General features: G+C 40.1%; 1 protein-coding gene across 1 annotated transcript in view; it reads left to right on the plus strand.

Moving 5' to 3' along the window:
- SORCS3 (sortilin related VPS10 domain containing receptor 3) overlaps positions 1 to 17738 on the plus strand; it is a 609576-nt gene that overhangs the window by 549907 nt on the left and 41931 nt on the right. The window contains exons 17-19 of the mRNA XM_015148111.3: positions 6745 to 6858; positions 10046 to 10217; positions 12528 to 12714. Of these exons, the coding sequence (XP_015003597.2) occupies positions 6745 to 6858; positions 10046 to 10217; positions 12528 to 12714 (473 nt within the window). The remainder of the gene's footprint in view (positions 1 to 6744; positions 6859 to 10045; positions 10218 to 12527; positions 12715 to 17738) is intronic.

Below are 17738 nucleotides of genomic sequence, written 5' to 3' on the forward strand. Positions count from 1 at the left end.
AGAAAATAGTATAATGCTGAATTTTATTGTCCAAAACTATCATAGTCACATGTGGTTATTTGCATTAAAAGGAAATAAAAAATGTTATTTCTTCATTGCACTAGTTAGGGGCTACCATATTAGCTTAATATAAAATATTTCTCTTATAATAGAAAGTTCTATTGAACAGCACTAGTTCTGACTGTATATGCTATAGATACACAAAACAAAGAGAACAAAAAGATGACTGTGGACTGAAGTAATCATGGAAGGCTTCCTGCAGGAGGTGGCGATGGGACTATGTAGACTTCCTGCTGAGGAAGAAAAGAAAAATAGGCAGTACTTCAAAGAAATAAATAAGAGACTGAGAAAACAGGAAGAAAACATAAACCTAAAGAAAACAGATATATAAGAAGGTTGTTGGTGAGTAAAGGGATAAGGCAGATGGACAGCATGGAATTAAATTAGGAGAAATATTTGAGGAATGATTGTTGGAGTTTCCAAGCAATTTCTGAAATGGTTTGGATATAATTATAATCTTTCTTTACGGCTGTATTTGGGCTTATGTCTTAGCTAATGATGATGTTAATGATTAATCCATTGTTTTTGTTGCTCTTGAGCCTGCTTGTGTTTGTTGAGTGCTCAGTCCATGCCTACCAAGAACCTCTATCTGCCTAATCCCAAACCTACCATGCTATCCTGCCTGCTAAAGTGGAACAGGGTGCCTGTAGATCACTAGCCCTGGAATCTCAACTGGCAGATGGGAGGATGGAGAAATGGGAATCAGGGAGGCTGTGATATGGCTGTGAGTGGTCTGAGAGCCCCTGCAGCTTGTCTGGAAGAGACCATGACTCCTTGGTTGGCTCCAAGAGTCTCAGAATGTCATTCCTGGGGACTAGGGGTCTCCTTGATGAGCCCCATGGGATTGGACTCATGCTGAACAGGGATCAGGAGTCTCTGTTATCACCTCTGCCACTGCCAGCTGTGTACAATCTTTGGCATAGTCATTTCTCCCCTTTTTGCTTTTCTTTTCCAGTCTACCAACTTAGGAGATTGGATCCAAGAATAAAAGTACCCCTTCGTATTTTGACACGCAGAGGTTTATTATTATTATTATTATTATTATTATTATTATTATTTCTACACTGTCCTGGCTATCCCTCCTTTAGAATCTAAGCCTTTTCCCTGGATGGAATTTAGAAGACATACAGGTTCCTAGAAATGAAAAAGTTGTTCCTAAACTTTCAAAACTTCTAAAGCTGTTATAGTGGAGAAAGACGTAGAGGTGACTTATTTCTTGAAGGAAAATGTGTGTATGTTTGCAGAATCTGCAGCAGCAGACTTCCCCGAGGCAAATCAAACTTTCTGTTGCATTCTGTCCAAACTTCACAATTCAACAGAAAAACGCCTTTCCCCAGGAAGCTGGAGCAACAGCTGGAACTGCTTGTGTGTCTAATCATGCAGACTTCGGAGCTAGGAAGGAGGTTGGGCTGTATGAGATATTTTAATATACGTTTAGGAGAAATTAATGAAGACGTCCACAGCTTGGAGGCAGCCAGCTTCCACTAATGTTGTTAAATATTAATGAAATTCTTTTACTCTTTGGGGCAAAGCAACATGCCTGGTGCACCTTTTAAAATTACTGCATTGCCAACAGGTAGCAGAGCTGAACAGAACTGCTAAACACAGTTACATTTAGCAAAGGCCATTAAGATGTTTCTTTCATTCTTAAAATTGCTTAAGAGAGAGCACCCTTCCTTCATAGGAAGGTAATCCCTAGGGTTAGTAGGACATTCAATAGATTTACCTCGGAAAACAACTGGAGAATTTTCGAGAAGGTAGTAAGGATACACCACAGCCCAATATTTCCACAGACAAATAATGCTTAGAAATAAGTAATTCAGGCCAGGAACATGGGCTCACACCTGTAATCCCAGTACTTGGGGAGGCTGAGGTGGGCAGATCACTTGAGGTCAGGAGTTTGAGACCATCCTAGCCAACATGGCGAAACCCCATCTCTACTAAAAATACAAAAATTAGCTGGGCATGATGGTGGGTGCCTGTAATCCCAGCTACTCGGGAGGCTGAGGCAGGAGAATCACTTGAACCTGGGAGTTGGAGGTTTCAGTGAGCTCAGATCGCGTCACTGCACTCCAGCCTGGGTGACAGAGCGAGACACCGTATCAAAAAATAAAATAAAAAAAAGAGAAATAAGAGATCCAGCAGTGTGCTAATAAATATTTAACTGCTGGCTCTCTGGAAACAAACAAATAAATACTCCCTGATTAATGGTATCTGCTGATCATCATACATATTCCCATCATGGCAGATTTCAAGCTACCAACCTGACATGAGTGAACGCAGAACTGGGGAGAGATAGCTAGTACCACAACATTATATAATATTCCCACCATACAGAGAGAGAGCTAGTACCACAACATTATATAATATTCCCACCATACAGAGAGAGAGCTAGTACCACAACATTATATAATATTCCCACCATACAGAGAGAGAGCTAGTACCACAACATTATATAATATTCCCACCATACAGAGAGAGAGCTAGTACCACACATTATATAATATTCCCACCATACAGAGAGAGAGCTAGTACCAAAACATTATATAATATTCCCACCATACAGAGAGAGAGCTAGTACCACACATTATATAATATTCCCACCATACAGAGAGAGAGCTAGTACCACAACATTATATAATATTCCCACCATACAGAGAGAGAGCTAGTACCACAACATTATATAATATTCCCACCGTACAGAGAGAGAGCTAGTACCACACATTATATAATATTCCCACCATACAGAGAGAGAGCTAGTACCACACATTATATAATATTCCCACCATACAGAGAGAGAGCTAGTACCACACATTATATAATATTCCCACCATACAGAGAGATCGCTAGTACCACACATTATATAATATTCCCACCATACAGAGAGAGAGCTAGTACCACACATTATATAATATTCCCACCATACAGAGAGAGAGCTAGTACCACAACATTATATAATATTCCCACCATACAGAGAGCTAGTACCACAACATTATATAATATTCCCACCATACAGAGAGAGAGCTAGTACCACAACATTATATAATATTCCCACCATACAGAGAGATAGTTAGTACCACAACATTATATAATATTCCCACCGTACAGAGAGAGAGCTAGTACCACACATTATATAATATTCCCACCATACAGAGAGATAGTTAGTACCACACATTATATAATATTCCCACCGCACAGAGAGAGAGCTAGTACCACACATTATATAATATTCCCACCATACAGAGAGAGAGCTAGTACCACACGTTATATAATATTCCCACCGTACAGAGAGAGAGCTAGTACCACACATTATATAATATTCCCACCATACAGAGAGAGAGCTAGTACCACACATTATATAATATTCCCACCGTACAGAGAGAGAGCTAGTACCACACATTATATAATATTCCCACCGTACAGAGAGAGAGCTAGTACCACACATTATATAATATTCCCACCATACAGAGAGATAGTTAGTACCACAACATTATATAATATTCCCACCGTACAGAGAGAGAGCTAGTACCACACATTATATAATATTCCCACCATACAGAGAGATAGTTAGTACCACAACATTATATAATATTCCCACCGTACAGAGAGAGAGCTAGTACCACACATTATATAATATTCCCACCATACAGAGAGATAGTTAGTACCACACATTATATAATATTCCCACCGTACAGAGAGCGAGCTAGTACCACACATTATATAATATTCCCACCATACAGAGAGATAGTTAGTACCACAACATTATATAATATTCCCACCGTACAGAGAGAGAGCTAGTACCACAACATTATATAATATTCCCACCATACAAAGAGATAGTTAGTACCACAACATTATATAATATTCCCACCATACAGAGAGAGAGCTAGTACCACAACATTATATAATATTCCCACCATACAGAGAGCTAGTACCACACATTATATGATATTCCCACCATACAGAGAGAGAGCTAGTACCACACATTATATAATATTCCCACCATACAGAGAGATCGCTAGTGCCACACATTATATAATATTCCCACCATACAGAGAGAGAGCTAGTACCACAACATTATATAATATTCCCACCATACAGATACATGGATGTAAAGCACCTCAATAGCATGGACATTAGAATGATAGAATAGTTTTTATATAATATAGTATATATTGTATATAATATTGAAATATAGTAATCAGGAATATATGTTTTAAGTGTTACCTTTGTAATATAATTTATATAATTGAAATTTCATACAATTTCATTTTTAATAGTGGCTTTGTTTAACAACCATTAATTAGCTTGCAACATTTCTGAGATGTTAACTGTGAGCTCTCATGGGCTATTACAAGCTGGCACAACATTGAGTCCATATGAACTGTCAGGCTGAGAGATCTCCAGTAGTTAATCAGGAGGCTCTGCCAAAACATTTACTTGGCAGAAATGTCTCTTTCTCCTTCCTTCCTTCCAGCTTCATTTAAACATGCCAATATCAAGACTGATCTAAAGTTCCACCTTTCTATGTAGCAATCCATGATTCTTGTCACATTAACTCCACGGGAATCTGTTGGGCACTTGGGGCGACTCTCTGCAGTCCACACTGTGGCATCCGTTATGGGCTCAGTCTTCCTGCAGAGACCGTTGTAATGGCAACCATGTAATGCAATGGGATAATTTTTTTTTTTCTTTTGAGACAGAGTTTTCGCTCTTGTTGCCCAGGCTGGAGTGCAGTGGTGCGGTCTTGGCTCACTGCAACCTCCACCTCCTGGGTTGAAGCGATTCTCCTGCCTCAGACTCCCAAGTAGTTGGGATTACAGGCGTCTGCCACCATGCCTGGCTACTTTTTGTGTATTTTTAGTAGAGACGGGGTTTCACCATGTTCACCAGGCTGGTCTCAAACTCCTGACCTCAGGTGATCCACCTGCCTCGGCCTCCCAAAGTGCTGGGATTACAGGTGTGAACTACTGTGCCCAGCTGCAATTGCCTTCTAATGTAATTGGAATTCATTTGCCCAATAAATATTTAATGCCTGAAATGTCCTAGGTACTGTTCTAAATTCTTATTGGTCAAAAACAAACAAACAAATAAAAACTGACGAATATCTCTGCTCTTTTGTAGCTTCCATTTATAGTTACCAACAGGTTATGACCCCAAAGATTTTGTCTGGGGAACCAGCGATGGCATTCTATGACCTAGATATTAAAGAAGGATAAGTAGGAAACTACCAAACATAGAAAACAGTGGAATGCTTCAAGCCTGAGGGATTACATATAAAAAGATAAAGAGGGTTGAAAAGGTTGGCTAGGAGTCTTCAGTTAAGAGTTTGATGGGAAGCTGGGTAAGAAGGTGGGGTGGGGTCAGACTGGGAAGATATTGTGTATGATCTCATTAATCAATTGGTTCTTTCTTAGCTGTACTGTTTAGTGCTGTGCTGCATATCGTTTTATTCTGTTCTTTAGTCGTGTTTGGGGTATGCTGTATCTCTCTCCCCCAAAGACTGAAAACCCTTTGAGGACAGGGATTGTCACACCTTTTTAAGTTTATTACTATTATTATTATTATTATTATTATTTTACAGGGCAGGGCACCTATTGAGTTATAAATAGATGTGGAATTAAATTTAAATTTTCAGTCCCCTCTCCCCTTCATTCCTACTGTAGATACACACACAGACAATTTGCCTCTGTTTTCATTGAACTTCCACAAAATCTTGGCTCAAAGAATATGCAGGAAGCAGAAAAAGAAAGGAGCTCTGGGTTCTGAGAAAGCAACTTCTTTTCTGCTGCTTTATGTTTTATTAACACTTAATGGATTAATATTTATATGTCCAGTTCATTTTGCCCCATAGGTGGGTTTCAGAAAACCCTACGATGCTTAACTTAGAAACATGAATTCTGCCAAGTGAAGCTACCCTCAATGACTCTGGTTGGCTACAAGAGCAATAATCCCTTCTACGTACTTTATTGTTCTTCTACTTTGACATTTACACACCCAGGAGGCTTCTGAACCTCCAAGAAGTAGGGAAACACCGTTTGTACTTCAGATAGGGGACCTCCTTCTCTACACTGCTCTGTTCCTTTTCTGTTTTTCATCAAGGAGAAAAGCGGAAAGAAATCGTAGCAGACTTTCTTCATTTTATTATGGCTAGGATTTTAAAGAAACACACAAAAAGAGCTACAGTGTAGTTTTGTTTTATTTTTAGGGAAATAGGGGCCTTTATTTTATCTAGTCAGGAAAAGTTTGACTGACTCCATGTGTCCATGTGAATGGACATGCATATACTTGTTTCAGAGAGGGTAAATCGTTGTCTTTGTTGTCATGTACTTATTTCAATAATTCTGCTGTGACTTAAAATGTACTTTTGACAGCATCCTCCACATTTACTCCCAAGCCAATATACCTGCCACATTATTTGTATCAATACCTTTTTAAACCTAGAATTTCTATTTGCTAAGTTGCTATTTTGTTCTGTCGACTGGACTCCAAATGACATGGAATTATTTAAAAGGCTAAAAGTTCACTTTCAAAATATGAATATTTACCCTCACTGGGGATATTTAAAACAATGTGTTAGGACTTTCTGGATGGCAATAGGGACATGTATATGTTTGTGTGTGCCTGTGGTTACTTTAGCATTTGTACATATGTACTACTATGCAATATTCATTTTCCTGACAGTGACTATGGGTATGAGAGACATGGGGAGAGCCAGTGTGTCCCAGCTTTCTGGTACAATCCAGCATCCCCATCAAAGGACTGCAGCCTTGGTCAAAGCTACCTTAACAGCACTGGGTAAGTAAAACACCTTCAGGAACTCAGCTCACTTGTTTTCCTGTTTCTCTAAACTAGGACCGAAGGACATGCATTGCTATTGAATACAATGGAGTGAAGATAGAGTCTGTTTATAACAAATGGCATTTGAGGGGAAGTGAGGAGTTCTTTAGCTTAGAGTACTTATTTGGGGAGCATCAGAAGAGATTTCTGATCAACCAGATTTCAATACCTTTGGATATTTACTGATGATATACCATAGTTATTGTTTTAGTTAATCCTTCTCTTCTGGAAGGACATGTAGCTTATTCCTTGACACTCAAGTGAATTAAATTAATATGAGTAATGTGCAGATATTACAGTACTTTCTAGTGAAAGATGAACTGAAACTCTCTGACACTGATGCTGAAAACTTAAAATGAAAATTCCAAGGTTCCATTCTAGGAATTCCTGGAATAAAAATGTCAAGGACGCTTTTCAGGAATTCTCAAATTACATGCGTGTTTATCTCTTTGTTCATGTATCAGTTACTCTTTCAGATGCTTGAAAAACATTTTCTTGAAGATTTGTTGTCTTTCCCTTTCCTTTGCTGCCTCTATAACCAAGAACAGATTTGGCAAGTGGATGGGTGGTCTAAGACAGCACCTCTCAAATGTTAATGTGCCTATCAATCACCTGGGGATCTTATTAAAATGCGGTTTCTGATTTGGGAGATCTGGGATGGGGGTGAAATTCTTCTTTTCTGTGAGCTCCCATGTGATGTCAATATTGCTGGTCCCTGGACCACTCTTTGAGTAGCAAGGGACTGAGTTGTTCTGGATGCCAGTCTTAACTCTCCCAGTGGATCTTCTGTCATCTCAGTCAAGTTATTCATCTTGATGCTTTTACCATAGTTAGTTGTAACATAGTGTTGGTACTATCTACCTAACTGATGTCAACAAAGGAAAAAATATGATGAAAAAGAAGTGCCGACTGGTCTGAGATACTCTGAAATGCATGCCAACTATTTAGTGCTGGGAGGGCTATTCCTGGAGCCTGAGCTAAGACTCAAGAATCTTTGCTGTTATTTAATTGTACGAGTATAGTTTAGGGACTTAAGGCATTCAAATTGCAGATCCTACAGCATGAACTTAAAGAGATTATGGTGTCAGAGAACAAAGTGCCAGGAAGTTTGAGGAAAGGGAGTATTATGGGCACAAGTGATTAGTTGGGCCACCAAATTCCCAGCGAGGGCCTAGGCTGAATGTGATTGCAGGTTAAAACAGAATTATAAAAGAATTGAATTAAAACATTTCATAGGATCATGTGACATGTGTAGGTACACCACATTTTAAGCAACTTAGGTATGCCAAAATCCCAAATAGCTAACAAAATAATTCAGGAGAATGAAAGGGAATGGCAATTAAAAAAAAAAAAAAAGAAAGCAAATATGCTACAGATGTTGACCAATACCTCCAGATTGTGTAAATGTTGGCTTATGTTTACAAATCATCAACCAGCTTGAGTTAATGGCCAACTGAACTTGAAAAAGAAGAGTAGATGATATCAAGTTTGTGTTAGGACGTGGTACCCACTGAAATAGCTATCATCAGTAAAAACTGAGTATCTTGTAAGTATACATCCTGAGAAAGTATAAATTGATTACAAATCTTGACTGTCTAGACCAGTGATGACCAAATTAACTATAATGTGAGGCATATATGTAATTTTAGATTTTCTAGTAACCACATTAAAAATGTAAAAAATAAGGTGATATTAATTTTAATAATGTTTTCTTTAACCCAAAATTTCAAAAATATTATCATTTCAGCTGTCACACCAATGACATTTCAAGTGCTCAGTAGCCACAAGGTGAGCTACCATATTGGCTACCATATGGACAAGTGGTGCTGTGTTAACCAGAATAACTTTAGACCCATTATAAGCTCAGTTGACAAAAATGATGTATATATGCAAGATATTATATCATAATTTGATCTAAGACAATAATGACATACAACATTTGCTTAATATCCCCTGGGATCTCTGAATGGAGGTGTAATTCAGCAGTGGGGTGGCTGAGGGGATCTAGGGAAAATGTCAGGTATGATGAAAGACTAATATCATTCAAAAAGAATTATAAATTTCTCTGTTTTTGAAACCATCATAGGAAGGCAAAATAGATGGATTTGTTAATTATTCTTGACATAGTGAGTGAAAGAAGACAAAATGTAATGAGCATGTAATGGTGATGATGATGGTGATAATCTGCTGGTGATGATGGTGGTGATGGTCATAGTGGTGGTATGTTTCTTTCACGTGGTTTTACCAGAACATTTGTATGTTCAGTGCAGCCTTATAGATGGTCATGTGCCTGGAAATATGCCCATCATGCAGATCAGGGTTGTAGGAAAGCTCTTGGCTTGACTTCATGTGCTGGGGTTGGTGGGCAAGGAAGATGACATGGTGTCATTGTACATAATGATGTCCTTGTCACAGAAGGTCATAGTGCTTTGTCAGGTGATTTTCCCATGCCTACCTCTTCTATAAGATAATTTTACATAGTGGCATAGTGAGATTGAATAGGAGTTTCAAATTTGTGTTTCTAATCTGGTGTTTATGCTGACTGAGAAATGAAATATTAGCAAGGAGAAAATAAAATGTGCTCTGAAATAGCCTAGTGGCTCCACAGCAAGGGCTATTAGGCATTAGGGGAAGAAATGATGCCCTGGAGGAATAGGGAAGATAGGTAGCAGCCTTCTGATTAATCAGAGTTAGAAAAAGTTTGATGTTCTACCTGCTTTCTGGTACAGAGAAAGCTGGAGATGGCCTCTGGGAGATAGAAACAGGTTTGTCCCTCACAAGTAGTAGCACCTGCTTTTCCCATTTCCCTAGTCCAATGAGTCTGCCTCCTCTTTTGTTGTGTGTGAGTCAGACATTGATTTTTCTTGTCTGGTTTAGACACTGATCCAATCTGTGGCTCACCAGGTAGGATCAATAATAATGTTTAAGGAGCAACTCTTCCCAAGATGGAGGGATAGCAGGTCCTCAGCATTTGTTCAGCTTCGTAAATGTCTGTCTGTCTTCTTTGAGACTTGGTTTCTAGGGGCCGCTGTGTGAAGCACCTGTTTTGCTCTTGCTCTCTTACATTCCCTTTATCATACACACACACACACAACAGCAACAACACACTCGACACAAACCACTATCAATTGTCAATTCTACTTAGGTATCGGCGGATTGTGTCCAACAACTGCACAGATGGGCTAAGAGAGAAGTACACCGCCAAGGCCCAGATGTGCCCTGGAAAAGCCCCTCGGGGCCTCCATGTGGTGACGACCGATGGGCGCCTGGTGGCAGAGCAGGGGCACAATGCAACTTTCATCATCCTCATGGAGGAGGTAGGTGCTCGACTGGTTCTCTGAGGTCGGAACTCCCAACCAGACCATTCCCAGAATGGAAAAAGAAGATCTTACATTCCCAGAGACCCCTGCACCAAAGTCAATGGTGAGAAGCTGAAACTTCTGGAAAGAAGACAGACAAGGGTGAAAGAGGGCTTGGGGTGTTTACTGACCTTTCTCCCTTTATCCCACAATAAAGACCCAGTCTGCAGTGGGAGCCCGCTTGCCTCTGGAGCATGCAGATGTGGATATATTCTTCAGGGTCTCCATTAAAGTCTGCTTTGCTGAGAGAATATTTATTACCATAAGACCATAAACTGTAAACTTGGCCAGAGGAAGGAAATTTGAATTTTATCTGTTGCTTTTAGGAGCCTCTTTTGCTTTATTCTAACCCTTAATCCCACTGATTAGAAAAGCCCACAAAGCTTTCACAAGGTCTTGAAAGTATGAGTGTGAGGGTGGGGAAGATTATTGAAATCTTTTAAAGTTATCTTTATAAAGAGTGTGGTATTAGTTACTTTTCTATCAGCTAGATGCTGTATTCTTTCACTTTTTTAGTGTCTTCTGAAATCTGGGCAGTAAAATCAGACTGCATACATTGATTCCAGTATGGGAATATCTCTGTTGTCTGCTTCTTTTATAAGCTGTTGAATTGCTTACTATACTAAGGCATTTAAGGCACTCTTTGCTGAGTGGTGGAGCAGGAAGGCTTGCCTGATTGACACAGCCCTCTAAATTTATATGCAAATTGCTCTGTGCTCTTGAGATCTTGGAAAGAAGGCAAAACAGGCCAGGAGTCTTTTTTTCACAAGTATGAGCACTTCAGAAACCTTTAAAGTCAGGAGCACACTGGACAGGGTGGTGAAGGTTCCTTATCCTGGGTTGACAGATTTCTCAGCCTTCACTTATAGCAGGTGCTTGAATTAAAGGACTTTAAGATTCAGAGGAGGTCATTATCACATTTCCACTAGGGAGTTTCCAGGACCACAGCTATAAAAACCTTCTCTTGAATGGATGTGAAGAGTCACGATCTTATCCATTTGAATTGCCTCCAGTTCATTTCCACTTTAATTTATATTCATAAACTCAAGGATAGTTGACATTGTGTGGGGGGCAAGAGAGCACCTATCAATATTTCATTCACATCTGGGCTGCCATGGGGGAAGAGATGGAAAGTGAAACTGTGATCAGTGCACATTCACTGGGCAGAAGGATTGGCTCATAATTCCAAAATGATGTATTTCTCTATTCTATCATTCATCTTCATATATGAACAGAGCAATGATATTCTTCTTCATATAGGATCTTTGTTTTGTGGTCAAGTGCATTGTGTTGATCCAAAGTGTTGGCCCAATGTGATGGTGGTAGGGTGGGGACCAAGAAGAATGGGGTTCAGCATAGGCCCTTAAGAAGCTAAATGTTGGCTTTGGGTGGTGAGATGCATTCACCTGAATCATTGGCATGATGTTACCAGGTAGTATACAGAGAGCTCTTGGCTTTCCAAGAGATAGAGATATCTGTGAGCTGGGATGATCTGAAAAGGCTTCAGGGAAGAGGAGGCTTAGGTAGATTTAGGGAAGTCCAAGGATAACAGAACAAGGGTATAATTTTGGGTAATATGCAGTATTCATCTGTAGAATGGGAATCGCCATCCTATCCCTGCTGTTATTTTGCAGATGGCGTTATATAATATGTATTAAGTGAGTAGCATAATTCTTGTAACATAGCAAATACTCAAAATAGGAACAATTACAACTGCATGGCAACTGAAGGCATTATTGAAACCAGACTGGGTCTGTAACCTGGTCTTCCTGTACTCACTATGAAACTTTGGTCTAACTACTTATTTTTGTCCCCACACAAATGGGGACAAAATACTTTCTACAATATGGAATTATGAAGAGGGTACTTGCTTGGCACTAATAAAAGAACCTCTGTAACTATTTGCTGCTACTATAACTGCAATTATTATTACGACACAGAAGGAGAATTAAACTATGTATGTGAGGGAGTCAGTGAAACCTTGGCTTCCCTTCAGAACTTTATAGAGGGTCTACCTTGCCCACTATTGCCAGTGTCATACCAACTCAGGTTGCCCTAAGCTTAGGCGATGAAGACAATAGGTCCATAGTGCCTGCCCATAGTGCCCTGTGGATCAGATGGGAGTGTGATCATTGTGTTGCAGGTGTTTCAGCCCCTTGAGAAAGACTATGGGTCATCAGAAGTTGATGCTGAAGCAACAGGAGGAAGCATCAGATAGGAGTATGGCTGGACCACGTAAATTGACCCATCTGCTATGCCGTCTTGCAGGGTGATCTCCAAAGGACAAACATCCAGCTTGACTTTGGGGATGGGATTGCTGTGTCCTACGCAAACTTCAGCCCCATCGAGGACGGCATCAAGCACGTGTATAAGAGTGCAGGGATCTTCCAGGTGACAGCCTATGCAGAGAACAACCTTGGCTCAGATACAGCTGTCCTCTTCCTGCATGTGGTTTGTAAGTAGCAGGCACCAGCCCCTTTTTCTCTTTATTCCCAGTTGGCAACTAGTTCTGTTCAGACTTCCTAAAATTCAGAGCTGAGACCAGGTTCACTAGGACTACTACAATTACCCAAACCAAATGGTGGAGATATGTACTCATTTGTGTTTCTGAGTTTTATGATATGGAAATAGATTGATTATTTTGAAGTTTGGATAACATATTACCAACTGGGCCCTCCTTTTCAGCACCACTCTGCTCTGATATAAATGTGTGCATGCATACACATTCAGGTAAAAGTCTCCTCTCTTCCTTTTGGAGAATCCTCAAAATGAAAAAGAAACAAGCCATCTGGTTGATAGTCTCAGGCTCATTCTCAATCTATCATGAATGAAGAATGCAAAAATCAAAGTCAACTGTTATTTGTGTTGTAAGAGCCAAAGAAGGATTAAATAAACACGTTTGGATATTTTTAATGTAGAACTAAACACACACACAAAACTAATTTTTACATAAAAGGTTACTGCAAATTCATTCTGTTTTGACAATTCTAAGAACTGTCCAAAAATACTTTGTTGTCCTAGAATCTATTTCATTGCTATTGGCTGTTGCTTGGCACAAACCAAAAGAACAGTTGGTGTTCCAAAATATTTCTTTTGTGCTGGATGCATTTTGTGTATTGTCTATTCTAGAATTTGATGCATGTAAACTGAAACTTTAATATTGTGATTTTAGAATGTCAGGTCAAAGAAATGTTGTCATGGGACTGGGATTGGTTTCCCACATGTGTATCAGTGATATTCTTGAGTCTAAGGACTTCCATGGTTCTTACTTTCATACCCCACAATAATTTCCAGGTAATATGCTACATATGGTGAAATTTTAAGTTCTGAAAGAGTCTAAGTGAAAACAAGGAGTACCCTCCTATTAACAACTCAGTGATGGCATCAACTCTATCATATAAACAACCTATACCTAAGAGCTTCCTGGCAAACAGTAAGCTAGCTAGTCTCCTAGCTCTCTGGTCAAAATGCCAGTAAAGGGACCAAAAGTGATAAGGGATGTGTGTGAGAGGAGACCTGGATTATGTAGCTCAATCATGTCCCTAAAAATGACAGGCTACATGGCCATGAGATAAATGATTTTATCTCTGGATCTCCTGAACTCCAGTTTTAAAATGACTTAATTCTGACTGCTACTTTGCCTCATGGGGCTTTTGTAATAGTAAACACACAAAAAAAACATCCGATCATTCACTAATTAATTTAACAAAAATTTGTTGAAGTCTTAAAATATGGAAGGCACTCTGCTAGGCACTAGGAGGTAGCAATGCAGATATGGCCCTCCTCTTACAGAGTTTCCATTCTGGTGGGAAAGTGGGGTGCTGCTACAAATGAGCCATAAACAGGCAAAGTGAGAACCACATCACATCAACTACAACCATTCTGTGCCAGAAGCACCAGGTCAGAAACCCAGGTGGGTGGCGTGCATGGTGTTCATGAGCCCAGGCTTTGGAACAAGGGAGATCTGTGCTTGAATTCCGATCACATTCCTTTGTTAAATGTCTACTATTGGTCAATGTTCTTAGGCTTTATAAACCTCCAATTTCTTATCTTCAATGCTGGCTGGGCGCAGTGGCTCACACCTGTGATCCCAGCACTTTGGGAGGCCAAGGCAGGCAGATCAAGGAGTCAGGAGATTGAGACCATCTTGGCTAACGTGGTGAAACCCGTCTCTACTGAAAATACACAAAATTAGCTGGGCGCCACTGCACTCCAGCCTGGGAGACAGAGAGAGACTGTCTCAAAAAAAAAAAAAAAAAAAAAAAAAAACCTTATCTTCAGTGCTTAGCTAAAAGGGAGGCTGTGAGAATGTGAGAATCAAGCTGGATGAGGTGTGCATGTGTTTGGTATCCCCAAGACCACCACCAGGTTTGGTGATTCACTAGGCAGACCCACAAGGCTCAGCTAAAGTTTCACTCATGACGATGATTCATTACAGCGAAAGGGTACAAAACAAAATCCTCAAAGGGAAAAGACTCAGAGGGCAAAGTCTGGAGGAAACGAGGCAGAAGCTTCCGTGAGTTTTCGCCCTACAAAGTCACACAGGACACTCCTTTATCCAGCAATGAGTTGTAACATGTATAAAAAGACTGTCTAAAACAGAATCTCATTAGAGACTCAGTGCCTAGAGTTTTTAATGGGGGCCAGTCATGTAGGTACCCTCTGCCTGGCGTGTAACAAAACTCCAGATTCCCAATGGAAAGCATTGGGAATAAACCATACTGTTTGCAAGAACAGTTTAGGCAGGGCGAACCACTCTTATCAGTTAATGGTTGACTGGAAACACTCCCAGAGCCATCTTCCCAGCTACCAGCCAGGGGCCAACTTGCAAGCAGACCTTCCTCAGGACAGCAATTTCAGGTCCATGTTATTTTTTGGCACAGTGTGCGGAATGCTGCCTATCACTCAGCTTGGTGCATGATAAATTAGAGTATTTACTAAGTACTTCCTATTAACTTCGTACCTGACATTTTTGCCGCATTTAAAAATGAAGACAAAGAAGGAAAATGAACTTCACATTTCTCTGTTCCAAGGACTTGCCCCACCCACATTTCTGATTCTGCCAAGAGTAGGCCTTGCCTTCAGGGTGTGACAACCAATGTATCTTACTGGCAAAAAACACAACAGCAAGGAACAGGTTTATACCGTGGCTTATGTGCATGAGGGAGGAAACGTTCCTTGAAACTTTTATTGTGCTCATAATTCCCTCCAAATCAATCATGGCTGCATTTTCCAGACAGTTTTTATTGTGGAGACTGCTCTTGGCCTTATCTTGGGCCATTAGCTAACAAACGTAGTTGTTAGCTGCCCATAATAACCAATCTCGCACAGATTATTAGATTTTTATCAAAAGGGGTACTATTTGACAGTGAGGAATTTAGAAGTTTGCACTGTTTCTTCCTCTGCTCAGCTGTCATCTCTTCTCATTGATCCTTCGTTTGTCTCCACATCAAAGCCCAGGGCTCCTGGCTCAGAATCTTTGCCTAAAAAAAACTGCTGTATGGTAGTGTTCCTTAGGATTATTTTTAACCAAACACGCTTGTCCTGAAGCGGAATAAATGCAACCATGAGTGATGGTCTTCCAAGTCGTAAACGCCATATCCTTTTTGTGTTTGGCATGAGTTTATGGAGAAGGGGTTCTCCTTTTATCTTCTTGGATATCAGAGGACCTGACACTGTCAGCTCCCACTGAGCCAAGACCCCCAAGTGAGAGAAAGCCAAGAAGAAACTCAAGGCCATGAACCACAGCTGCATCATTGCTTAACTGTGGAAGATCCCAGGGTTCCCATGAGGTGTGTTGGGGAATAGGTTTCATGCTTTCTGGAGGATAACAGTGAGAACAGAAGCAGTGACTTTGAGGGTAAAAAGGTCCCCTAAAGGGGCCCCTTTCCTATCAGGAGAAAAATGAGAGATTTGAATCTGGGCATGGAGAAGGAAGTTTTTCATCTCCCTCCTTGGAAGTGGACTAGCCAGAATCCCCTCCCCACAGCCTCTTTCTCTTCCCCCATTGATCAATAAAACACAAACTGTAAAGAGACATAAATTAGGTAAACTCCTAAAAATGAGTAAATAAAGCAATGAAATTATCCATTATTTTCTCCCATCTTGTGCCTTTTTTGCTCCCATGAACAAACAAATCATACAAAAATAATAACAAAAAAATTCTTATTTAAAATAAGTCATCCTTCAACCAAACGTGTGTCTGAATTGACAAAGTTGAAAGTGTTTGCTAAGAGAAATCTTGAGATGCCATATGTCTGGGGTCAAGGCAGAGAACTTTAGGCAGAAAGCATTCTCAGGCTGTAGATACTCTTCCTTTTAAGTATTCAGTTTTATTTTATTTTTAATTGTTGTGGGTACATAGTCGGTATATATATTTATGGGGTACATGAGATGTTTTGATACAGGTATGCAATGTGAAATAAGCACATCATGGAAACTAGGGCATCCATCCCCCTCAAGCATTTATCCTTTGCTCATACACTGGCCTGGCTGGTCTCCCCACCCAAATAGCAGTCGCTGTCCAAACACTTTCCCCTTCAATATAAAATTACCTGTGACACAGAATATGTCCAATTAGACTCAGGAGAATGCTCACTGAAGTCCTTAGAGGGACTTCTACCCAATGACAGACAGAAACAGTGATGGCAGTGGTGGTGGTGGGCAGTAATGGTAGAAATCATGACATTCTTTCATTAATTATTGGTACTTTAAACAACCGTGTAACAATTTCATATGTTCTTATTACTATAAGGAAGGCAGAGCAAATGTTGTCCTTATTTTTAGAACAAGGTAATAGTCTGTGTAGGATTAAGACTCGTAAGATAAAGGAAAAAATCGTATAAGTACATTTGTGCCAGAGTTGAAATGAGAAGCATCCCTTTGAACTGACTTGTCTCCAGAATTACCAGGGAAGCCAATAAGGATGGCTAGATGGCCTGAAAAATGCTCCGCCAATAAGAAGAATTCAAGCCATCCAGGCTGAAGAGATGTCTTTGCTACAGTTGTGGCTTAAGAACTTCATATAGAAGTGTCTTCAGTTACTTGTTCTCATCAAATTGATGATGGTGGAAACCAAGGAAATGTGCTCTGACATAGTAGGAAGAGAATTAAAATATTTTATTTGGATTTGGGTATGTAGGAAGGATTAAAGAAGAGAAAGAAGGAGGGAGGAAGACAAAGATAGAAAGGAAAGTAAGAAAAGGAGTTAGGAAAGGAGGGAAAAAGGAAGAAAAAATCTTGCAGTGTTAAAAAATTATGTACCTCTCAGATGCAACACTGTTACATTACTGCCCACACCCCCCCTTTTTTTTAAATTAAGATGAAGTTTTGCTCTTGTCACCCAGGCTGGAGTGCAGTGGTGCGATTTCGGCTCACTGCATCCTCCACCTCCTGGATTCAAGTGATTCTCCTGCTTCAGCCTCCCGAGTAGCTGGGATTACAAGCACCTGCCACCATGCCCAACTAATTTTTGTATTT

Source organism: Macaca mulatta, chromosome 9 (assembly GCF_049350105.2).
Source record: "Macaca mulatta isolate MMU2019108-1 chromosome 9, T2T-MMU8v2.0, whole genome shotgun sequence".
Lineage (NCBI taxonomy): Eukaryota > Metazoa > Chordata > Mammalia > Primates > Cercopithecidae > Macaca > Macaca mulatta.